At 38.1% G+C, this 26,473-nt stretch overlaps 1 protein-coding gene across 5 annotated transcripts in view; it reads right to left on the minus strand.

Moving 5' to 3' along the window:
• DOCK10 (dedicator of cytokinesis 10) overlaps positions 1–26,473 on the minus strand; it is a 428,377-nt gene that overhangs the window by 181,805 nt on the left and 220,099 nt on the right. For all 5 annotated transcript variants that reach the window (XM_073625969.1, XM_073625970.1, XM_073625967.1 and 2 more), the window contains exons 4-11: positions 21,254–21,336; positions 12,652–12,724; positions 12,359–12,484; positions 12,045–12,179; positions 7,787–7,970; positions 5,881–5,969; positions 1,428–1,511; positions 495–641 (exon numbers count right to left, since the gene is read on the minus strand). In XM_073625969.1, the coding sequence (XP_073482070.1) occupies positions 495–641; positions 1,428–1,511; positions 5,881–5,969; positions 7,787–7,970; positions 12,045–12,179; positions 12,359–12,484; positions 12,652–12,724; positions 21,254–21,336 (921 nt within the window). The remainder of the gene's footprint in view (positions 1–494; positions 642–1,427; positions 1,512–5,880; positions 5,970–7,786; positions 7,971–12,044; positions 12,180–12,358; positions 12,485–12,651; positions 12,725–21,253; positions 21,337–26,473) is intronic.

Genomic DNA, 26,473 nt, shown 5'->3' on the forward strand with positions numbered 1-26,473 from the left:
TGACTACAAATTATTCATCTGTGATGCAAAATAAGGGCCCAGTCACACTGTACCAAGTGTGTGTGCAGCAGTGTGACATGTTGGTAACCTGTGTTGTACATGCATCTTGGGGGGCATCCATTTAATTTTTCTTGGTCCTCACTGTATGTGAACACAATAAACAATGCTCTTGACCCTTCAATGCATCATAATACATAAAAGTGAATACATATGTTGCAGTGTGCTGTGTCAGGTATGTTTTTTAAAAAAAATATAATGGGCCCATGCAATGCAACAGGCATTGATGCGTCAAAAATACATGTTAACTACACTCATGCTAAACTGCACAGTATGGTTTAAATGGGCCCTTAGTTCCTATTATACATGTAGACAACATATTAGGAAATAACAAAACCTGACTATTTACTATATTTTATGAAGGTCTATATAGAGTTAAATAATTCAGTCTAGCCTACTCTTTGGTTTTAATATAAGAGAGTTCATGGACAACTTACATTTGTAACTGGTTCGGTGTCATTTTCCCTGAGGCAAGCCTGAAGATTCAGAGTAAGAGATTTACAAGATACCATAATCCTCTTAGCAGTCTTTTCCTCCAATGGTTTGATCATAGAATCACTTGCTGAGTTCTGGAGCTTTGTTATCTAAAAATATTAGCCCACACAGATTATTTGGAATGACAATGGCTTGTAACAGATTTGGCTAAAATGGATGCATTGTAACTGTGACAAAATTTAGGAATCATTAGACTTTATTTAATAATAAGTTAAAAGGACAAAATGAACTAACCTATAGCAATAGCAATATGACTGTGTTTTTTTATTATATTTTATATAACACCTATTGTTTGATATTTCAATGTAGGTTAACTGAATTGACAGCATTGTTTAAAGAAAAGCAGGCACCAGTTTGTATGTGTAATTATCTGAATTTCTAATATTGTAGCCCTACTGCTCAAGGAGTTCTTTAGTTTTAATTAAAGCAGAGTACCAGGCTTTTTCACAAGTAAACGCATCTATCATTGGTCAGGCTATTAGTTATGGGATTAGTACATCTACTTCTAAGCCACTCAGATATAATCTGCAGGTTTCATAGACTCTTGTGCTGCAAGTGTGTCTCTGTCTCCCTTTCCTTTAGATCATTCACAAAACCCACAGCCAAAGGCTCCTGAGCAGCCGGATATACAGTGGATACTGTATTAATCCCAAAATGTAAACAAGCAACTTTGTGGGATGTATAGGAAGGTGTACATGACAGGAAGTGGGTTTTGAGGCAAGCTCATTGTGCCTAGAGTTGGGTTTTAATTGCCCATTTTTTGACTGATTCTGTTTAAAAACATATGCAATAACTTATAATGATAGCTGAAGAAAAATGTATTTAATTAAACATAGAAAAATGTATATGAGTTGGCTCCAGATAGAATTACTTACACATAAATCCGGGTCTAAAGAGAAAATGTTGTGTCGTTCCGAACTTCTAGACGATTTTATGCTTTCTTCACTCTCTGTAAGGTACTGAGCAAAGACAGTCATACTAAAGAAATCTGTTTCAAGTAGCTTACCTCAACATTTGAGCTCCTTCATCAAAATGTTTTTTTTCTTTCAAATATAGATTTTAAAAATGATTTTCTTAATCAGCAAGATATTAAAGAAAAACCCCAGATAAAACATGAAAACGTAACACTGAAATACAAATACAGAACACAGCTTACTAGGTTTTTAGGAAACCTGAACTGTTCAAAGTATGTAAGCTTCCATTGTTGACCTGAAGTGTAAAATGCCAGTTGCCTGGTTGACAGCTTGAACCACAAGTCGCCAACCTAGAACAAATATACAATGTATTAACTAGGCAAACCCCTTTTTTGTATTTTGGATAGAACAAGGGAGGGTTATAACCCCTGTCAGATTTTTTATCGTCATCTGTGTCCCATTGGGGAGATTTCCTTTACTTTCTGTCCAATAACCAAACAGGAAATGGGAAGAAATCCCTGCTAATTAAGGGAATTCCTCGGGGACCCCAAGGTCACCAGAATTAGTGTTCCCTCTATTAGTTTCTGTGGACAACCCCACATTTGGGATTTTCTTTCACTTTCAATGATAATGGTAAATAGAACAAATAGAGAGGGTGGATCTCCCCAATAGGGGCACAGACAACAATACAAACTGACAGGTGTTCTAATCCATCTCTACTCCATCCAAAGCTAAAAAAAATACTTTAAGTTAGAACTTATCATCTTCATATTTGTCCTGTTTTAGAAATTCAGAAAGTACTGAATTTAATGGATTACCATGATAACAAGGCAACTAGCATTTTCAGAATGAGAGGTTGGCAATGACAGCCTACATATTCCTCTAAGTACAGGTTTCCAGCCCGCTAATTGATATGGTTTGATTTCCAGAAACTTGAGGTTTTGGATATATAATTCTATATCTCACCAGGATTATTACCAACGTACATATTTTTCCAATCTCTGCATGTGCCTGATCATTTAGGAAAAAAATATTCACACAACATACAAGTTAATCTAAAGGAAAAATTCACACGGCACAGAATGACTGGAAAAAACAATCCACATAAAGGTAAACTGATGATGATTCTGAGCATTCCAAGGTGTGATCAGGTAGCTAAGTTTCACAACTGTGAATTGGAACGATTTAATGTGCAATATCCTTGTACATTTACAAAGAAAGTATTCAGGCTCCTTTCATAATGGCAGCATGGCCCAAAATTACTGCAGTAACTATCTGACCAAAAAGACTTCTAATTGCCCCGTCCAATCTGACAATGGATGCATTATGAACACTGGAATTAAAGTCCAAAACATGCAAACTTCAGAGGAATATTAGCTCTTTCTAGTGGACACAAGTGACAGTACATACTGACATGTTCCTGAGTATTGATCACACCTAAGACACTGAATGTAGAATACAAGATGCAATCAGTGCTGAAGTTAATATCAGCCAATATCAACATCCCACAATGGATCTTGTGTCCCTCTGACTGGAAAATGTATATCTTTTGTCTAGAGACACTTTACTATTTTTACTTTTAACTGATAAACTCAAGTCTAAGACAGAGGATTTATGGGTGCAGGATACCCAAAAATAACAAAAAATAGTACGGCTATTCTAAAGTAGAAGTAATAGTAATAAGTCCCTCTAGGTAATTGCTGGTCCTGTGAGAGCAGACAGACAGATTTGTGACTCTCTAAGAGCAGTCACAGTCATTCTTGAGTCGTTATAGATCTCTCTCTAATAAATCTATCTCTTGATCCTCTGATAGCAAGCCAAGACACCTTGATCAATGGGCATTGAATCCCTCTAACAATGAGCAGTAATGGCTTCTACCCAGCTTCTCTGGATTACTCTTCAGCAAAAAAGATTAGATAGCGTAGGTTCTTAGAGCTATAACACATACCCCAGGCTATGGCACATACCCCAGGCTATGGCAAGGCCCTTGTGGAGAGACAGTCTAAATACACAAACTTTAAAGACAACAGCCCAACAGGTAGAGAACACTCTGGAAATCTGATATATTTATCTTCACCCAAACCATACCTTTGAACAAGAATTTCAGGGACTGGTTGGGTCAAATACATATTCATATATCAGTGATTGTCCTATCCTCACTGATTACTGGAACCACCTTCACAGTAGCAGGCAGAAGCAATCAGCCAAGTGAGCTTAGGGAAGACCTATTGTAAACAAATGCCCACGATGGTTACAGTCTAGCAGCAATCAACACTGAATTTGAAAAGGGACACAACAGCATAAGCTAGGGTCCCTTGAAAAAAAAAGTTGAGAACAGTCTAAATAAAGAAATAAATAATAAATCTCAGTAATTGTCCTATCCTCACTGATTACTGGAACCACCTTCACAGTAGCAGGCAGAAGCAATCAGCCAAGTGAGCTTAGGGAAGACCTACTGTAAACAAATGCTCACACTGGTTACAGTCTAGCAACAATCAACACTGAATTTGAAAAGGAGACACAACAGCATAAGCCGGGGTCGCTGAAAAAAAAAGTTGAGAACAGTCTAAATAAAGGAATACATAATAAATTGCTATAGAGTTTTGGTGCTATAGCACTTTTAGGGATCAAGAGAATGTATGCTTCTATTGCAAATCATATGGCAAAGTGAGTTTTCTTGAGAGTATGTCTCTTATGGGTAATGGCTTCCCTATGAAATGGCAAGCCCTGCTATTGTTACTGCCACAGGGAATAACAGATTCATCTATAATTAGTGCTTACATTTTTTTCTTACATTTGTCTTTTACTTAGATATGTTAGCATACTACTTTAAGAGTTATTATTTAATCCCAATAATATCAAATTAAAATTTCTGGTTTGCAAACTTTTACTGACATCCCCTATTTGTGATTACATCCAAGATTATTAAAGCAGACCTTGCATTAAATACACAGGGTTCACGTTTTACCAAGATCCCTCTCCCTCATGCTCAAATTCTGCACTGAAATAAAAATAAATAAATAAAAAAACTTGTGGATTAACCTCCCTGGCGGTATGATTATTTCAGATTTTTGATGCTGAAAGTGGTACAATTATTTTGCATGGAAATTTGGCATTTTATATTGTAGGCCTGTAATTCTTAGGAATAACTCACTTAAATCTGTCCGAACAAGAGTCTAGTAGACATCTCGGGTATGATAAAGTTTGAAACACGATATCATAAATTATAATATAATAAATAACTATAAATAATTATAACAAATAATATAATAATAAAAATTATTCAATAATCTAATCAAATCAAAAACACTGAAATTTGCTCAGTTGCAGAATTGTCGCTGTTGTTACTTTCAGTGTTTAATGAAGAATTTCCCCACAAATCACTATCGCTCAATTCTGCAAGTGATTCTAATTTATTATCACTGCTTTCTAGCTGGTCTAAAACCACTTTTGATATAAAGGGACGGTTTTGGTTGCTATGGACAATCTTCAGTTTCCAGGCAGAAAGAACAGTATTTATAATATAAAAGTGCATGCAGGGCACTGGACAGACCACTAGGGACAAAAGGGAGGTGAAATAAATTGATACAGTAATGTAATCTGTAAGATTACATTGTACTGTATATGTATTGTGTGTTTTACTTTTTGAATTTGGTACCATTCTCTGTCCCCGTGCGTCGCAACGCTCGCAGGGAACGGAGCTCAGCTCCGTGATAGATCGAGTGGAGGACGGCTCGCTCACACAGCGGGGAGACATCACAGGATCCTGGGGACAAGGTAAGTAACATGTACCTGGATCCTGCGATGTGATCCCGAATGTGGCTCGGGGTTACCGTTTTTGGTACTGAAAATCCACCCCGAGCCACACTCGGGAATACCGCCAGGGGGGTTAAACAAAAAAAGGAAGTTTATATAGTTACCCCCAGCTTCCATATTCAGTGCCTAGGAGATGGTGATATTACCATTATTCTTGATAGGTCCCAAGGAATTCTGAATAGCCCTCAACAAAATTTCACAAAAAGATGCTTGTGCACTGTGCATCATCTCACTAGACTGAGGCAACTCAGAAAAACCTCCTCTCCAGGATGGTGATGTCACTCCCTGAAGAACAGAAGCCAGGGCTGAAGTAAATGTAATCTTGCTAGCTTTGGCCTACTCAGCATTCTGCGAGATCTTGTCAGAAGAATGATGATGTCCCCCCTCCGCAATACAGAAGCTGGGACTAGGTTAACATATTAACTAACCTTTATTAAACACAAGCTTTTGTTTTTATTTAAGTCCAAAATTTTGGAATGGGGAGAGGGCCCTCAGTAATTATGTAAGTGGACCTTACCTGTAGTACAAGGTCCACCTTATGGTGTACACGTACCTATTGTACTCATGAGATGTTACTGAAGTGTTCACTTTATCTTACCTTTGCAAGGTCAAGGTTGAGAGAATTATCTGCACTGTCAGTTTCCTCATTTTGAGTTTCATAATTCACAAATGGCTCTTCTGATTCCTCTGAGAAAAATGTAATGTATGAATCATATTACAGCTTAGAAGTAAATCTAATGTGAACAAACAAGCCATTGCTTACATTTTCCTATTCATTTACAATAAAGGCTTTTTACTGGCAGATTCATACTTTGAGGCCTACAGTCCGCTGTGCGAGTTTTAAGCTTAAACTAAAGGCAAAACTTTATTTAATGTTGAGGGATTAGAACACCTGTAAGTTTTTATTGCTCTCTGTGTCCCTGTTTGGGAGATTCACCCTCTCTATTTGTCCTGTTTAACATTATCATTGAAAGTGAAAGTAAAATAAAAACCCAAATTTTGGGTTGTCCCCAGAAAAGTAATAGGGAGGAAATCTTCCAATGGGGATACTAGTTCTGGTTACCTGGGGGTCCCCAAGGCATTGCCTTAAAGTGATTGTAAAGTTTTGTGTTTTTTCCTATAAAAATAACAAACATGTTATACTTACCTGCTCTGTTGCAGTGGTTTTGCACAGAGCAGCCCAGACCCTCCTCTTCTCGGGTCCCTCTTCTGTGATCCTGGTTCCTCCCTCCTGTTGAGTGCCCCCACAGCAAGAAGCTTGCAATGGGGGCACCCGAGCCGAGTCACAGCTCCCTTTGTCCATTCAAACCTTCTGACTTTACAATCCCTTTAATTTGCGGGGATTTCTTCTCACTTCCTGTTTGATTATGGGACAGGTAGTGAAGGGAAACCTCCGCAATGGAACACATATGTTGAGAAAAAATCTGACAGGGGATATAACCATTCCTTTCTCTATTCAAATTGATTTTTTTTTCTCTATAGTTCTATTTTAGGTCTCCATCCTACCATTTCACTTGTAGCACTCTCCATAAAGTTTACAACACAAAGGTTGATTCAAACCTCTAAAAAGAAAGAGACAATGGGGTTGATTTACTAAAGGCAGATAGACTGTACATTTTGCAAATTCATTTGCGTTAATTTTCCCCAGAGCTTAGTGAATGCGGTGAAGTTTCATTTTGTAAAGAATCAGCTGCAAGGAGAATTACAAAAACAAAATTTTGCTTTCAAATGATTAGATGTTAGAAATCCGCAGAGCTTCACCACATTCACTAAAATCTGGGGAAAATGAGTGGAACTGTACTTGCAAAGTGCACAGTCTATTTGCCTTTAGTATATCAACCACAGTAAATGCAATAGTTTCACAACCTTCTTTGCTGTGATCCATTCAGTTCAGGATTGGCCAATGCCAGTGAAGCTGAAATACCAGCACCAGCACGTCGCCACACCTGGGTGCCCAGATATATTTCCATGCAAAAATACTCCACTGTCTATTAGGTCCCCTGTTACACCCAATGTAAACCACTTTACTGGATTCTTTATGATGATGTAAGAATAGTGCTAAAAGGACTCAGAAGAATCCCCTCTAAATATTACAGGCTAATATAAATGTGATGTGTATCTTTAAGCAGCAATGAATATCAGATTTAAGAGCAGATAAAGAGGACTGCCAGTTCACTTCTATATGTCACTGCACTTTGCACACTGTTCTTTACTCTATCAAATAAAACAAAGAAGACATCCTCGTCAAATAATAGTCTAGTTCATAAAACACATCTGAACAAATTGTTTTGGCATCAGTTCCCATCTACCCCTCTGCTGTTTCATTCTGCAGTATGAACACATCTATGTTACTACTGGAGGACATGTTTTACAGAATTCTCTTCTTCTAGACATTACCCAAAGAATTCAATTACTCTGAAATAAAGAGATCTTGCCAAATTAACTGCACATTGTAGATTCTTATCATTGGAAATAATTAGATTTGTAAGGAATATTGCTCGTACCGAGTTTATGATCGGATAAATCTGTGCTTTTCCTTTCTGGAATAGTTCCTTCTGGATTTATTTGTAAGATTTTGTTGAGAGTAGAAATCCAGTCATCCATATCCTGCTCGCTTTCAGCTGCCAGCACAAAGTATGTCAGATCATTCATTTTCAGCTCAAAGGCATGCTTTCTAAGCTGTTTATTCTGATACAAACAGAAAGAGGAAAAATATCCCATTCCCAAATTAGATATATAGAAAGACAATGGAAGACTATCATAAATGACAAAAGGAACCAGCAATTAATGTTATATCATATATAAGAATATGGGACCTGAAGGGGTTTCCACTTTAAACTAAAGGTGATTAATTTCTACAGAATGTACAGTATATGAAACAAACTCAAAGTATAACAAACACACATTTAGATATAATGGCACCCACAAAGCACTATTATTTATTTAATAAATGAGCCACAACAATGAATTTTACTCTTAGCAACAATTTTTCCAGTCCTGGGGGAGCTGGGAGTGCGCTAATCCGAACAGATTTATTAATAAATTACAGTATGAACGGTATTTAGAGGTAATAGCCTGTCATGTTTTTTTTTTACTTATTTTTTATAAAATGGTCAGCATAAAAATCTTATCAATCAGTGTGAATGCAGCTAGACCTTATTTTTGTGAATAATTTGCAAGTATATATATCTATATGGCAGAAGGGATATTTTCCCATAACATACATATGCAGGGTTAACTTACTGCTTTGAAGTGCTACATAGTGACTGCACATTACTGCTTCCTTTCACAATGCAAGGCTATGAGTTGGCTTACTCCATGAAACACTGCTCACCTTATGCGACTGATATCTTTTCTCATAATTTGTTTAAGAGTGAGAAATGGTTACTGAACTAAGCCACTAATAGCTTTTTTTGGTGGCTAATTTACTATAACAAAAACATGGAAGAGCTAGCTTAAAAAAAGGAAAGTCATCACAATACAGTTAGGCAGGCCATACATTATAAAAAAAAATGTTCCTTTAAGTAGCGGGTTGAAAAAAATAAAGAAAAAATGTGGCAATTCCCCCATCCACACATTCAAGGTAGATTGATCATTCTGTGCTATTGTGTTCTCACAACGGGGAGCCCTACCTGCCGTGAGAACACAATGATCAGTGTTCCTGGCTATAGCCAGCAGCAGTGATGGTTTCTGAAAAACCTGACAAGGTGTTTGTACAGAAGTTAATCAGGGCACCCATACATGGACCGGAATTTGGCCAATCCCTGCTGAACCATTCAGATTTCCATCCACGTATAGCTGACTTTAAGCCGGACACTACAATAAAAGCTTTTAATAAACATTCTCTAAAAATACTTTCTGTGTTCATAAAAAGTGGTTAAAACATGGCATAAAAAATACATAATACCTCTCCTGCTACCCATACAACAAATCAATGTTTTGTTTGACAGGTTCTCCGGTAGCTATAAGGTTTGGCTTTAAGGCTCCCTTCCTAGCTGTCTGTATCCATCGGTCTCAGGGAGTGTACTAGCATTATGGAGAGTTATGGCCTCATCACTGGGCACGGAGAAGCAAGAGACACATGACACTACACACAAGTGGCTCATATTTATGTTTGAGGACTGCCTTACTGGTTGACTTTCACATGACCGCAGCCCTTGTCTAGTCCTGGTACTTATGAGCATGCCTTAGGGCAAGGAGTAATCCTGGCAATAGGAAAACTGACCCACCTTGTGCCTGGCATAGCCCAGAGGAACCCACCCTGGGGAAGGCCTCCTATGTGACGAACAATTGGCACCTAACGAGTTAATGGGGAGCATTGAGAGGAGATGTTATTTGTTCATCACAACACGCATCCTACCCTTAAAAGCACGCTGGCAAAGATTCTGTTAAAAAGCCATCTTTCATAATGCAATAACTGGCTGAACATGCGGATGTGTTTTAGATAATTAGCTCTTAATCACAGCAATGGTTAAAAACAAGTTTGTCTGAAACACCAGTCACTGATTTTTTTAAAGCTTTACTTTCCAGGCAAATCTTCCCTTGCATGGGAGCTGCCTCCCATACTTGTTTAATGCATGTTTGTTTACATCCAGGGGACCAGGATAAACAGTTTTACTTACCTAATCTTCTGCTCCTGCAGGCTCCTCAGTTTTCTAAGTCTGGTCTTCTTCCTTATGTTCTGATGGTCAGATGCCCCTGACATCATCAAGACTGATGCAGGTCCACAGACCTGCACTGAACATGAGGACTTTGAGGAACAGTCCACTGCTGGAGCATAGAGGGGCACCGTCTTTTGGAGGAGCACAGGATAGGGCAAATAAAACTGCTTTTCCTGTTCCCTAGACATAGAAAATAATTTAACCCTCACTGCTCACTGCAAGATTGGGCTTTTACTTTTCTTGGAGTTGAGTCGGATGGATTTACTGATGGATAATACAGTACCCATGCATACGAGCATACGAGGCTGTATAAGAATGCATATCTTATAATAAAATAGACGTTTCTTGGAAATTTTGTTGCCACAAAAAGTTACATGCCTCCCATTTTTCTAAATATTTTATTATATCTTTTCATGTAACAACACTGAAGAAATGACACTTTGCTACAATGTAAAGTAGTGAGTGTACAGCTTGTATAACAGTGTAAATTTGCTGTCCCCTCAAAATAACTCAACACACAGCCATTAATGTCTAAACTGCTGGCAACAAAAGTGAGTACACCCCTAAGTGAAAATGTCCAAATTGGGCCCAAAGTGTCAATATTTTGTGTGGCCACCATTATTTTCCAGCACTGCATTAACCCTTTTGGGCATGGAGTACAGAGGTTGCCACTGGAGTCATCTTCCACTCCTCCATGACGACATCACTGGTGGATGTTAGAGGCCTTGTGCTCCTCCACCTTCTGTTTGAGGATGCCCCAAAGATGCTTAATAGGGTTTAGGTCTGGAGACATGCTTGGCCAGTCTATCACCTTTACCCTCAGCTTCTTTAGCAAGGCAGTGGTCGTCTTGGAGGTGTGTTTGGGGTCGTTATCATGTCAGAATACTGCACTGTAGCCCAGTCTCCAAAGGGAAGGGATCATGCTCTGCTTCAGTATGTCTCAGTACATGTTGGCATTCATGGTTCCCTCAATGAACTTTAGCTCCCCAGTGCCGGCAGCACTCATGCAGCCCCAGACCATGACACTCCCACCACCATGCTTGACTGTAGGCAAGACACACTTGTCTTTGTACTCCTCACCTTATTGCCGCCACACACGCTTGACACCATCTGAACCAAATATGTTTATTTTGGTCTCATCAGACCACAGGACATGGTTCCAGTAATCCATGTCCTTAGTCTGCTTGCCTTCAGAGCAAACTGTTTGCGGGCTTTCTTGTGCATCATCTTTAGAAGAGGCTTCCTTCTGGGACAACAGCCATGCAGACCAATTTGATTCAGTATGCGGCGTATGGTCTGAGCAAGGACAGGCTGACCCCCCACCCTTTCAACCTCTGCAGCAATGCTGGCAGCACTCATACATCTATATCCCAAAGACAACCTCTGGATATGACGCTGAGCAAGTGCACTCAACTTCTTTGGTCGACCATGGAGAGACCTGTTCTGAGTGGAACCTGTCCTGTTAAACCACTGTATGGTCTTGGCCACCATGCTGCAGCTCAGTTTTAGGGTCTTGGCAATCATCTTATAGCCTAGGCCATCTATATGTAGAGCAAAAATTATTTTTTTTCAGATCCTCAGAGAGTTCTTTGCCATAAGGTGCCATGTTGAATTTCCAGTGACCAGTATGAGAGAGTGAGAGCGATAACACCAAATTTCACACACCTGCTCCCCCATTCCCACCTGAGACCTTGTAACATTAATGAGTCATGAAACCGGGGGGGAGGGAAAATGGCTAATTGGGCCCAATTTGGACATTTTCACTTAGGGGTGTACTCACTTTTGTTGCAAGCAGTTTAGACATTAATAGCTGTGTGTTGAGTTATTTTGAGGGTATAACAAATTTACACCATTATACAAGTTGTACACTCACTACTTTACATTGCATCAAAATGTAATTTCTTCAGTATTGTCACATGAAAAGATATAATAAAATATTTACAAAATTGTGAGGGGTGTACTCACTTTTGTGAGATACTGTGTGTATATATATATATATATATATATATATATATATATATATATATATATATATATATATATATATTATATAAAATATATATATTTATAATGAATAATAAAAAAAAAAAGGAAAACATACCTGAATAACCCCTGTGCAAGAGTCTAAAAATATACATCCCTTTGGTTCCTTAGATATTTTTTCATCTTTATAAAAATTCATAATATAAGAGTTGTCTGACAGCTGAGTTAACTGAAAGAAGCGTTTTTTGAAGGACTGAAAGAATGAGAGAAATGAATGATTACTGTTGGCTTAGTAACAAGATGTCTCATACAGACATACAAACTCAGAATAATCACATGATCACACAGGCGTTCAGAGTAACCCAGATGATATACAACTGCCTTCAAACTGAGCTCTACTTCTACAAAGAAAGAGTATAATTGTCTACTTACTCGTACAGTAATACTATTGTTCACAGTGCTATTAAAATTCCCTTTATACAGCCAGCCCGATTTGAAAACTCCTGATCCTCCTCCTCCGCCACCACCTCCTTTAGAAGACGAGAGGGACGTTGTATCCTGAATGAAATAACAACAGCATACATTTTTCATTGAACTCTAAAACAATGCATGCTCGCTCTACACTGGTCTGTCAGAGGCCAGTGAAGTAAGCTCATTGTTCAAACAAGCATTTAGAATATGATTCTGTGTTTTCAGTTATGCGTAAAGAAATCCACGTGGCTTACTTCATCCTTGTCGGCTTCTTCATGGTCAATTTCAAATGAATGAGAGGGAAACTTTTCGTTCTTGGGGTCATTTCTGTGCAGACAAACAGAAAAAAATACAGTATCCGTATTACTGAAGCAGTTTTGATTAAATTTTGTTTTATTCTACAAAAAGTTTGCCCTCCAACAATTATACCATTGATTTGCTATTCAAAACATTTTTTTTTCACAATAAAGTTTATTGTAAAGATAAGGAGAAGGGAAAAGGAGTACAAGACAAAATGGGTATTGCAAATACCCAAAATGCAATTGTTTAACAAGGAATATAAATGTTACAACATATATGTCAAACTGTTAACAGATATATGAGATATGGCAGTATATTATATGAAATTCTTTTTGTATAAAATCGGTTGTGTGATGGTAAATACAAATGCATACGTATAAAAGTACAAATACAAATGTAAGAGGAGTATTTTTTTGTTATGAAATAAAAAAATAATTGGGCTTTAAAAGGAGATCCTAAAAGGAGAATTAACCACAGGTGATTTCTTTAAAGGTCTCAGAAAGGGTGAAAATGAATCAGGGTTTCCATCTGAGGTGGAATTGAGTTGTGTTTTCTCTTTTAATAGCTATAGTTTCTTCCATTTTGTATATTGATTTAACTTTTATTAACCAATCCTTAGTTGATGGGGTGTTTTTGGTTTTCCAGTTGATTTGAATTCATGCTCTGGACGCATTGAGTAAATGTCTTGTTAAGGAGCTTTTGTATTTTTTATTTAGGAAAGGTCATTAATGTGAAGTATACAAAAGGCTGCATTAAGTTCTAATTAAGTGCCTGTGATGTGGACTATCCACTTTTTAACCACTTAAGGACTAGCCTCGTTTTGGATTTTAGGTGTTTACATGTTTAAAACAGTTTTTTTTTGCTAGAAAATTACTTAGAACCCCCAAACATTATATATTGTTTTTTTCTAACACCCTGGAGAATAAAATGGCGGTCATTGAAATACTTTTTTTTTGCACCGTATTTGCACAGCGGTCTTATAAGCGCACTTTTTTGGGAAAAAATTCACTTTTTTGAATAAAAAAAAAAAGACAACAGTAAAGTTAGCCCAATTTTTTTTTATATTGTGAAATATAATGTTACACCAAGTAAATTCATACCCAACATGTCACGCTTCAAAATTGCGCCCGCTCGTGGAATGGCGTCAAACTTTTACCCTTAAAAATGTCCATAGGCATCGTTTAAAAAATTCTACAGGTTGCATGTTTTGCGCTACAGAGGAGGTCTAGGGCTAGAATTATTGCTCTCGCACTACTGGTCACGGCGATACCTCACATGTGTGGTTTGTCCACCAATTTCATATGCGGGCGCTACTCACGTATGCGCTCGCTTCTGCGCGCAAGCTCGTCGGGACAGGGCGCTTTAAAAAATTTTTTTTTTTATTTTCTTATTCATTTTACTTTATTATATTTATTTTTGCACTGTTTTAAAAAAAAATTGGATCACTTTTATTCCTATTACAAGGGATGTAAACATCCCTTGTAATAGAAAAAAGCATGACAGGTCCTCTTAAATATGAGATCTGGGGTAAAAAAGTCCTCAGATCTCATATTTGGACTAAAATGCAAAAAAAAAAACAAAAAAAAAAATGACAAAAAAAATATGCCTTTAAGACATATGGGCGGAGCTGACGTCATGACGTCGCTTCCACTCTCCTATGGTATGGAGACGGGTGGGGGCCATCTTAGCCTCACTCATCCCCTTACCTCAGCAGTGACAGGTCCCGATCTCCTCCGCCGCTACCGACGGCTCCGGTAATCGGCGGAGGGCGTGGGAGAGTGGCACCACTCCTGCCGCCAATAACGGTGAAATCGTGGTGAACCCGCTGCAGAGACCACCATTATCGTACACAGAATCGGCTCCTGTAAAGATGGATACTTCAGTTGTGGCAGCAGCTGCTGCCGTTACCGAGATATCCATCTTCAAAGTGCCGACGTATATGTACAGGAGTCGGTCGGTAAGTGGTTAACTTGAGTCCAGAAGGTTTGAATTGGTGCGCAGTTCCACCATAAGTGGAGGAAGGAGCCTTTTTCTGTGTTGCATTTCCAGCAAGTGTCTGATCCCCCGGGAGACCATTTTTTGAGTTTTCTCGGTGTGATATACCACTGAGTGCATATTTTATATGATATTTCTTGTAAACGTATGCTTACGAAGCATCTATGGGTAAACACACTGGCTTTTTCCCATTGTTGGTCTGAAAATTGCATGTTTAGCTCATCTTCCCAGTTTTTTTTAAACTTCTCCGGGGAATCGGACGTCGGCTGCGACAGCCAATTATATGTAAGTGAAATGTTTTTTTTTTGTTGGAGTTTGGTTGAGGTATATGTGTTCAAAGTTAGTGAGTGGTCTCATTATATAGTCTTTCTTTTTGTTGTTTAATATAAAGTCATGAATTTGTAGGTAGATCCAGATGTTGAGGAGTTTTGAGCCTAGTTCATGCTGTATATCTGTATAGGATTTTAGTTTATTGTGTTGAAGGCAGTGATAGACCAGTAGAGGTTTAGCAGTCTTAGCTTGTGAAAGGGTGTTATTGCCAAGTTCAGGTAGGAAGTCTGTGTTGTTTGATGGTGAGGATAAGGGACCGGGCGTAGAGGATATTTTATGTTTAAGTACTATCTATTGAAATACCTTCAGGGTTGTGTGAGCTAAGGGATGTCTTTTAATGGCAAGAGGATATTGTCCAGGGTCAGTCCATGGTAGATATTGTATGGCGAGTTTTGAACATGATTTTTCTAAGTTCACCCAATCCTTATTCTGATCATGGCAATGCCAATCGACTGATCTGGATAGATGAGTCACATAATAGTATTTTCTGAAATCGGGAAGTCCCATTCCTCCCTATGTCTTAGGGCGTTGTAACAGTCTAAGTTGTATTTGAGGACATTTGTTGGTCGAAAGAAAATATCTTTGGATTGACGCTAGTTTTTTTGAAGAAAATTTCTTGTAAATCTATAGGTAGGGTGTGGAATAGGTACAGTAGTCTTGGCAGTACTGTCATTTTTAGGATGGCGGCCCTGCCAAACCACGAGAACTGCTTGGATCTTTTTCAATCTTTTTGAATAGTCCTTGAAAGTTGTGTTCATAAAGAGATTCTATCTTAGCGGTAAGATGGATGCCTAGGTATTTCAGTGAGATACTTTACCATTTATAAGGGCAATTCCTAAGTGTCAGTTGTTCAGTTTTTTTCTAGAGCGTTAGGCCCATTGCTTCTGATTTTATGTGAATAATTTTAAAATTCGATAAGTATTTAAATTCTTGAAAAGTTTTATTTAGGTTTGGGATGGAAATGTGTGGTTGGGTAATATAGAAAAGTAGGTCATCCACATATGCTGCTAATTAGTACTCTCTTTTGTCTATGTTAAATCTGTGGATCGATGATTGTAGATTAATGGTTCTAATTAGTGGTTCAATAGATAGAATGAATAGTAAAGGTGATAGGGGGCATCCCTGTCGTGTTCCGTTATGGATTTCTATGGAGTCTGAGTAAGTATCATTAATTTTTATTTTTGCGCTTGGGTTAATATATGGGGATTTCACCCATGTCATCATATTGTTGCCAAACCCGATGTGCTTACAGGTGGAAAACATATAATACCAAGAGACCCTATCGAAGGCTATCTATATTGCTTTGTCATATTCTGTGAATGAGTGTTTTAATTGTGTTGCTTTACGACCTGGCATAAAGCCTACTTGTTCAGGTCCGATGAGTCCTTCAAGGAGAGGTCTAATTCTATTGGCTAAGATTTTTGTAAGAAGTTTCAGGTCCAAGTTTAACAGGGAAATGGGCCTATAATTTGTGCAATCAGCAGGGTCTTTATTTGGTTTTGGGATCACGGTAATGTATGCTAGAAGAAATTCCTTAGATGCCTTGTGTCCTTTGGAAATAACGTTTAGAGCTTTAGTCAGTGGTTGGGTTAATGTATTTTCAAACATTTTATAATATTGTGAAGTGAAGCCATCGGGACCAGAACTTTTCCCTGTTTTCAGTTCTTTAATGGCGTTTGAGACTTCTTCTGGTGTTATGGGTTTTTCCAGTGAGGCTGCATCAATTTGGGGGAGTGTGGGCATGTCGCATTATCTGTTTTCTGTCACCAGCAAAATTTGGCGGTTTATTTTGGGGTGGGATGTTATAGAGTGTAGTGTAGAAATTATGGAACAGTTCTGCTATTTTGGTAGATTCATGTATCATATTGCCATCTTTATTACGAACTCCGTGGATATTATTTGCTAATTTTGCTTCTTTTAAGGCTTTTGCCGGGAGTTTACCTCCTTTATCCCCGTGCGCGTAATAAATGGACCTCCTGAGGAATAGTGATCTAGTGATCTCTTAGCTTTGCAGTCAAGTAGATTTTGTAGGGTTTTCCTAGTTTGTGTGAGTTCTTGATCCATCTTTTGGGCTTGTGATTGTTTATGGATGAGTTCTAAGTTAGTAATTTTGAGTAAGAGGTCATTAATGGTTTTCTCCCTTTCTTTTTTTTCCGTGAGCCCCATTTCATTAGTTCACCTCTAATAACACTTTTATGGGCTTCCCATAATGTCAAAGATGAAGTGTCTGGTGTGTTGTTTGAAAGTAATTAGTGAGCGAGTTCGGTATCTGGGATTGGATAATTGGGTCAACTAGCAGTGAAGCATTTAATCTCCAATAGAACTCGTATGGGTGAATTCTATTTGTTTTTAAGGTGATTGAAATTGGAGCGTGGTCCGAGATGGTTAAGGATCTTATTTCAGCGTTTTCGAGGTCTGCAAGGTCTCTTTGTGAGATGAAGAGGTGGTCAATTCTTGTGTAGCGTTTATGTGGGGCAAAGTAAAAGGTGTAGTCTTTTCCCGTGGGGTGTAAAGTTCTCCAAGTGTCAATTAGAGTCATTGATTTTAGTAGAGTTGTTATTTTTGTAAGAATTCTGTATGTAATACAAGATTTGCCCGGGGAAGCATCTTGATTTGGGTTCAAAGGAATGTTAAAATCTCCACCTAAAAGAATGCATCCCTTGGCAAAGCTCTTCAACTCATCTATTATTAGTTGACAGAAAGTGATATTCGATTTATTTGGAAAGTAAACGTTTGCTAGTGTGACAGGTTTTCCATCCATAGTTCCTTTCAAGAAGATGTATCTACTTTCTGGGTCAACCAATTGATGTTCTGTGGAAAAAGTTTTGTGTTTACTCAGGAGAATTGAGACACCCTTTGTTTTGGCATGTGGGTTCGTAGCATGGAACGCTTCAGTGAAATAATTGTTAGTTTAGGCATTTGTGAGCCCTTAAAGTGTGTCTCCTGTAGATATACAATTTGTGGTTTATTTTTCTTTAATTCATATAGTGTTTTACTCCTCTTTTCTGGTGTATTTAAGCCATTTGTATTGTGTGAAATAATGGTGGGGGATTTTCCCAAGCCTGAGTATGCCATGTTAATTAAATTGGGGGAAAAAAATGGGGGAAGGGGGGGATTGGGTGCGGAATTAGGGGGTGGTGTCGGAGATCGAAAGAAAATAGGAGTATAGGAGTGTCATTAAGGTATGAGTCACAGCCATAGGTATTAAGTTGACACCCAATTGTAAGAAAACTAGTATAGATGATTTAAGATGAATATGATTTTTATTCAAATCAACAATCAGATGACTATGGTAAATCCTGTGATTGATGACATGTTTCATAGACTGAAGGACATAATCTCCATGAATAGTGCCTATATCAAATAGTTTATTTATAAGGAGCGATCTTTTTCTTTATTTATATAGAGCAGTGAGAGCATTGATTTCACCCGATAAACCAAGGTAAATTTAGTTTAATTTTCATATAGTTTAAGTTCTGGAGTTTTTAGGAAGTGTGTCGTTGGTCGGGTGAAATCAAGGTATCTTCTGGAACCTGCGATAAGGTAATTCAACATATTTGCTACTGTCTTGTAACTTTGTAACTAAACTAAATTGTTTGCCTTAAAAGACATTGATAACAGTAATGATAAATCGATAAAACATTACATAGAGAACAGAAAACAGCATAACTATAAAAGATATAATGTAATATCTGTGACGGAATTTTCCTTTTCAAAGGAGAAGGTACCAAAAATTCTATTGTTCAATTCGTCTACATGTAGTCAGCTTTCAGTTATAACGGTTTAATTGCCTTAGGTTTAGCTAAATATAGGAAATGGAATTATTCTGGTCAGTTGTGAACTACTATATTTAGTTATGATTCCCTCTCCTTTGATATATGCATATAGGGCAAGTATTTTTCCCATAATAGCGTAAAGTGTCTGTATACATCAGAGGGATTAACAATAAAGAGAGATCAAAACATTTTATACTGCTGATGATGCGTGTGTGCGCGAAACAGCTGTAGATTAGTAGGTTAATTACTATACAATTATAGGTCCTGGCCGCCACTTTGTTTCAGATTGGCGGCTCTTCATGTAAGTGCAAGCTTACTATTTCACACATGATGTTTTGTATTTGTAGTCCTGCCGCCATTATCCCTGGTTGGATTGGCGGTTTTTATGTAAGTGCTATAGGCACAATTGTTTTATATGTTTGTGTTTATGCTGGTTCACCAATAAATACTGCACAATGAGATTTTTTCTTCTTTGTCATTGGTGACTTATTACTATGGATGGAATATGCTAAGCTGTTTTTACTGTGAGAAATAAAACTTCCTGATCATGATCCATGCACTTGGATACATTCTGAAGAGCGTCCTGTGATTTGAATAGAGGGGATAAGTGTGAGCTAATGATGACTACATACCTCTGATGACCTGGATCATATCATATTGTTGTTCTATTCATTAGACCGCAACTATATCTGGTGAGTGAGTTTTTCTGACATTAGTGGAGGTTGCACTGGGTGACTGAAGCTCTAGAGGAGGGAGATCACCTGAATCATATCACTTGATACTTCTTCATAAGAACTATTCTATGTTTCATTCTTTTGAATATTTTGAATGTTGGACTCACTATCATAACACTGCAATTTTTCTTTGTAATGAATAATAAAACAAAGGAAAACATACCTGAATAACCCCTGTGCAAGAGTCTAAAAATATACATCCCTTTTGGTTCCTTAGATTTTTTTTTATCTTTATAAAAATTCATAATATAAGAGTTGTCTGACAGCTGAGTTAACTGAAAGAAGCATTTTTTGAAGGACTGAAAGAATGAGAGTCCTTCACAGTGTTTTGTATAGCTACACATTGCTAGCAGCTATATACCATTAAGCGCTTTTTCTCATTGATTTGCTATTGCTAGTTCTCCAATTTATCATCAGTTCCCCAGTTGTTTCTTCTATATTCCAATATATAAAGTAAAGTGGTAAAATGTTGCCACTGTTATACAACTTTTTTAATTCGCCAAAGTCATAGGGTGAAATCAAGAGTAGTATATTTATTATCAGAGTACAGGCATACCCCACTTTTAAGTACACAATAAGGTTTATTTACTAAAGCTGGAAAGTGCAAAATCAGGCTCACTTCTGCAAAAAAACAATGAGCTTCCAGGTCTTATTAACAAAGCTTAATTGAACAATCTGGGGTTAGAAGCTCATTGGTTTCTATGCAGAAGGGAGCCTGATTTTGCACTTTCCAGCTTTAGTAAATAAACCCCATTGTGTACTTAAATGTGGGGTATGCCTGTATTTGCAATTTATGGACTTTTTTTTGTAATACTTATTATTGCTTTTTAACATAAGCAATTTCTATGTTAAATAGCGTCGGTTTAGGAGAGTCTAAATATTTCTATTACTCTGTCTTTAGGAACAGGCCTCTACACAGTCCAATACAAGCAAACAATGACATAAACGTGAGCATCATTTTCAAAAATCATGGAGTTTGCTTTGGAGAGACCATTAGAGCTTCTAAGCACTATAATTGTTCAGTATACATGTTGTTTAAAAACAAAGGTAGATGAAAGAAATAAAGCGACAGGTTCCCATGGAAGTTTTTTCCATTAATACCCTCTATTTTCTTCCCCGCTTTTCTGTTGGCTTGCTGGAGCTTGGAGAAATACCTTGTAATTTCAGATTCGGGGGAGCAAATGCAGAATCTCCATGATGCAGAACCCCAAGCAGGCAGTCAGCCAAAGTCATGCGGGAATGAGGTAAAAGTCACTAGCTCTGAAAAAGTTCTAATGAAACAAACTGACATGAAGTTCACACAGGGCTTTAGCAGGCAAACAGGGTGGCAGGGAAGTGAAGGGACTATAATGCATTATCTGGAGAGACCTGAGCTAACATGGAAACCAACGACATGTCTTTGCACAGCTGCAAAATTTCAATAGCACAGAAAATCAGTTATAAAACCAGTTTTATGTATTACATGTCATAGAGAATCAACCAGGGGGGACTAACACCTTTCTCTATAATGTAGCATTTGCAAGGAACTGGAAATATTGGAGCAGATGTCACAACAGAGATTAAAGAAGCCTGCGCGAGATTCAACTTTCCAGCAACCATGCAAACTCAAATATCATTTTCGAAAGAAGCTAGTCTTTAAGCACAACTCACATATTTTTAGAAGAAGCGGATGATACACATATTATTCATTAACATAATATAGGTATATAGTACGTTCTTACAGATGCAGCTGTCGAATGTCTCCTGAGTATTGTTCATATTTGTAATTCACAACGTGCCAGTGAGAATTATAATATCTGCAGGCCTAGAAAAATAAACACATTATAGTTGGAATAAGTACAGTCATGACACCAAAACTATTAACAAATTTTTTGTTTCCTGTGAAGTGTCTAGTAATGTGCACATAACCAGTGTTCTGTATAGATACACTGTAATGATCATCACTGCACTTATATTGTATACTGTTTATTATGAGAGGTTCTTGGTGCATTGTGTGCTTGGTGTGTATCCTATGGAAAGAGTTGTTAATAACAGTCAAGAATAATGTATAGCATATAACGTTTGTCATTCGATCTTATGGCTGCTGGGAGAAACATTGTTTTTTTTTTATAGGTCAGAGTAGGTTGCTAGCAAATATTATTCTGTACTCTGTGAATATTATGTGTAGCCAAAGTGTTATGTGTGTGTTTATTCAACAGTCAACTCAGTTATGCGCTCATAATCCCTGCACTCTATGTGCCACCCACTACTCGTGACCTAGAGCAGAGTAGGCCCATGTTCTAGTTAACTACAGTATACCCATTTGAGCCCCTCCCACTGTTAGCACAATTTGGTCCCACCAACCATTCACTGCGGCTTACCATTTTTCTCCTCAGTGTGCCTAAGTGTACCCCAGGTACCTAGGCAGTCATGTTAGATATGGCATCAGTAAAAAGCACCAGCACCACCGCCTAGTATGGCTCCCCTGGAGCACGTAGCACATGAACTGTAATCATCTCTCCTGCTGGCTTTCCTACATACTAGGCAGCCATACTGTTTTTTGGTGATTCTGTGGCTACAAATGGGAGAAATGATTTTGTGGGTGGTCATTAGGGTGTTCTTGGATTTAATTTTGAAAATATGGTAACTTTAAACTACAACAAAGTACAGAAAGGCAATGTGATAGAAGAAAAAGGAATGTAGCATACTGAATAGATGAAACACACAGGCAGGAGAGAAGGATGCCACTGCTCAGCAGAGAAGGTTGAGAAGACAATGTGCAAGGAAAAAGCCATGGTCTCTAAATCTTAAGATCCCAAGATTTTCCCTTTCTAGCGTTATGAAAATTTGAAGAAACTGAATCTGTATGAGAATATTGCTAATATTCTGACATCATTTATTCTTTAAATATGGGGTTTGATTTACTAAAGGCAAAAATAATGTGCACTGCAAGCACAGTTGCTCTAGATATTAGTAAAAGAGGTGAAGCTCTGCTGATTTCTATCATCCAATCATGTGCAAGCAAAAATGCTGTTTTTTTTTATTATCCTTGCTTATTATTGGGTATTCTTTGCAAAGTGAAGCTTTACCTAATTTACTAAGCTCTGGAGTAACTACACTTGCAGTGCACAGTATATTTGCCTTTAGTAGATCAACCTCACGGTGCATATGATTTGTTTTGGCTACACATAGCAAATCTACTCTCTTCATATAAAAAGCCTTTATAAATGCGCTTTCGAACATGACATTTTTGCATTTACATACACTCATTAGCTTGTAATTTCACTTGTTTACGGTTCTAAGTAAATTCTTAGCATGCACAAAGATCCAAACATGCATCCATATGCAAAACTAAATGAATGAATTAAAGTGCCAGTAATTCAATTATAATTTAAAAAGAAGAACACATTTTCCTGTGTACATATGACTTTTTAACTGCTGAGAAAAAGTATTTTTGTAAATACAGTTTACAGTAAATGACCCCCCCCCCCCCCCCCAATTCCACTTCAAAAAACTTGGTGAGTCTGCTTTAGCCAAAACTGGATATAAAGAAATATATACACTTGTCAATACAATGTACATACTATGCTGTTAGTGACTAACTGAGACTCTTTCTCTTCTAAACAAATACTTCCTAGTGTACAAAGCATTTGGGACTTTTGACACTTTTCCAAATTTAACCCAAGAATGGGCTGGGCTTCTTAATAAACGCAAAATAAAAATGACTATCATTCATTTATAAAGCTGAAGATACTTTCTGTACTGTATATTTCCAATAATCAAGCAGACATTACAGAGTACAGACTAAATGTATGTCCATCATTTAAAATGTTTTATGGACTGCTGCCTCAAAGCATTTCCTGATCTCTTGGAAACTTATCACTGAATGATGGTGCTTTGTCCAAGTTCATAGTTTGAATGCCATACATTATTTAAATGAAAACCAAGTTAAGTGTTTGATTTACTTGTTATAACGTAATATAAACAATCAATAAATAAACAAAAAACTATACTCAGAGAGAAAATTAGCAGCTTTGGTATATCTGTGATATGCTCACTACTTATTAAACATCTCTGAGTAGGTTTTTGGACATTTCCACAGATAAACATACATTAACCACTGCTGTGTGTATCCATATACAAACACATTGTTATTAATACATAGCTAAGAGAAATTGTGCACTGTGAGCCAGGCAATGCAATTTAAAGAGACCCAAAATACCCTTGCTTTAGTGGTGACCACAATCGTCTTTCGGTCCCAGATGAGCAAACCTACAAATATTGCATGGTCACTCAATGACTTTTTCCTTTCCCTGCCCAAAATAGTAAATAAACCCTGTTGCCTCACTGTAGAATAGTTCCAACATAACATGGGCTCTGTTAATGTCCTTGATCACGCTTTGGGATGCATTTTAGACACTGGGATTTATGTACTAAAGCCAAATAGACTGTGCACTTTGCAAGTGCAGTTGCTCCAGAGTTTAGTAAATGAGGGGAAGCTCTGCTGATTCCATTATCCAATCATGTGTAAGCAAAACTGCATTAAAAAAAAAATTCCTTCCATGGAATTGGGTATTCTTTCTAAAGTAAAGCTTTACCTCAATTACTAAGCTCTGGGGCAACTGCAGAGTGTACCGGCTATTTGCCTTTAGTAAATCTAGAAAACAGGCTTTTTGCTGGTGGATCTCCAGAGGTTTTACAATTTGTTGACGATTGATGGCATTAAATGCATACAATCCCAGTGGGAAAAATGACACATCTCCCCTTCAAACATTACACAGGTATATCTTCACCTGTGGAGGATCTCATGAATATCCCCTGCTCCTCATGCTGTTTGAGGGTCCATGCCTTCAGTTACCTACAATCACAGGCCTAATTTCTCAAATTCATTACAACCTGATTACTCCCTGCAACTCTAATAAGCTTCCCTATATGGTTAAAATGAAATCTGATTTAGGCGACACCCTCATTCTCCTGGATTGGAATAAAATATGAATGACTGCTGCCAAATGTTCTGCATACATCCTAGCTTAAGGGAATTATTTTCATCTTCTGATGGTAAATTACCCAAGTGTGCATTGCTAAATTAGCACCTGGTACCTCACTGAACTGCTTTAGAAGATGTACAAAACCAGGTTCTCTTTTTCACATTCAACTGGAATGCCCACAATTCAAAAGTTGTGGATACAGGTCTACAATCTCATACTGTAAGATTAGTGTTAAACAGTCCTCTTTCTAAAAAAAAAAAAAACCCAAGGAAGCTCTTCTAAATAGGCCTGTGTCTAATCTGCAATAGACACATAATCACAAAAGCCTGGAGGCAACTAACAGTGAAATTTGAGAAAGACAAAGGCTGCTTTTACCTTTTCCAGAAAATAGACTATACAGTTATGGACCCCAGCAGGTACTAAAGGAGAAGTCCAGCCTGAGCTCGTTTGCCTGGGCTTCTCCTAAGAGTCACAGGAGTGCAATTCGTTTTGCACTCTTGTGACCCGTTTTCAGCAGAGAGTGGTCTGAAGTCCGCTCTCTGCTGACGTTGCCAAGTTCAGTCCAGTAACCACGTCATCCCAACTTCGGAAGTGCGGATTCGCCAGGTGCATGGACTGATGGCAGTCTAAGCCTCTCAGCGAGCCGCTAAGAGGCTAAGACAGCCACTCCCCGCCCCTCCACAGCTCAGCGCTTCAATGAGCATGGAGGAGCAGAGCAGGAGAGCTGCTGATTGACAGTCAGCAGCTCTCCTCTCGGGGAGCCGAGAGAACTGAGCCATCTGCGGGGTTTAATGGCTCGGTTCTCAGTGCAGAGACGTCGGGGGACAGATGCAGCATCGGACCGATGCTGCATCTACCTAGGTAAGTATGATTAGGGAAAAAAACCCAAACCCATACTTCTCCTTTAAACTGTGCTGCTTTGTAAAATGTTAATAACTGTATGCCATTTCGTTCCCTCTGTAAGCAATGTGCAATCCGCACATCCTACCTTGTTGCTATGACATGAAAACCAATGGTTTTCACCCCAGTAATGTGGGAGTGTTCAATGATTTTCACATCCTAGCAATAAAGCAGGATGTGGGGTTTGATAACTGGGAGTTTTTCAGCCAGGCTTCTGGGGGCCAAAATGGCTTACAGGTACAACAATAATATTAATCAACGTCGCACAGCTTTTTATTGTCCACTGTGGCCCCTCAGCTGCATAGGATATTTTCTGAAAAAAGGTGAATTTAGCTTTCAACATACAGTATATTGGGCACAATGATACAGGAGAAGACAACAGCTGTTGTAAACAAAACCCAAAAAACCTTCAACAAAGTTTGGTCTCCTTGGAAGGGCTCTCATTATTTACAGTACCTAGAGTGGATTCCTAATTGCTAACTTTATAAACACCTAGATCTCTTGCAGAACTTGTGTTCTCCTGGCCGGACCCTGCCCATGTCTACATTGCCCCAACCCCTCTTACAGCCCACAATTATATTTTATTCCCTCCTTTATTTCCCCTCTATTGCTTTATCCTCCTTTTAGTTTTCCTGCTGTTTGGAATTCCTCCTAACATAGCACCTGTAAGGTGTCAAGACTTGCAGCTCCTTTTACTCCTTCTTTTCATTGCCAAATAGTGGTAGCCTTTATTCCATTTCTTCTTGCAAAAACTGAACAAAAGTAATATAAACCTGATAGGCAACTAATGTCTCTAACTCCTCCTCAGGCTCTGTCCACACAACTACAAAACTCCCTGGCCACTGTAATGTTTCTGTGAACTGCAACTAAAGGAATGGAGATTGGCTGCACTGAGGGCAGAGTGTCTGTATGGACACTCCAGCCTCAGGGTGCCTCTGCAAGCAGTGTATTCCCCAAATTGATGTACCTGTTTCAAACAGGTACATGAATCAACCATCTGCACCAACATTTGTCATATGTAGGCACGATGAAGTTCATTACCACTGTGTATATGCCGACATGTGTGACTCTATA

This window comes from Aquarana catesbeiana, linkage group LG04 (assembly GCF_042186555.1).
Source record: "Aquarana catesbeiana isolate 2022-GZ linkage group LG04, ASM4218655v1, whole genome shotgun sequence".
Taxonomy (NCBI): domain Eukaryota; kingdom Metazoa; phylum Chordata; class Amphibia; order Anura; family Ranidae; genus Aquarana; species Aquarana catesbeiana.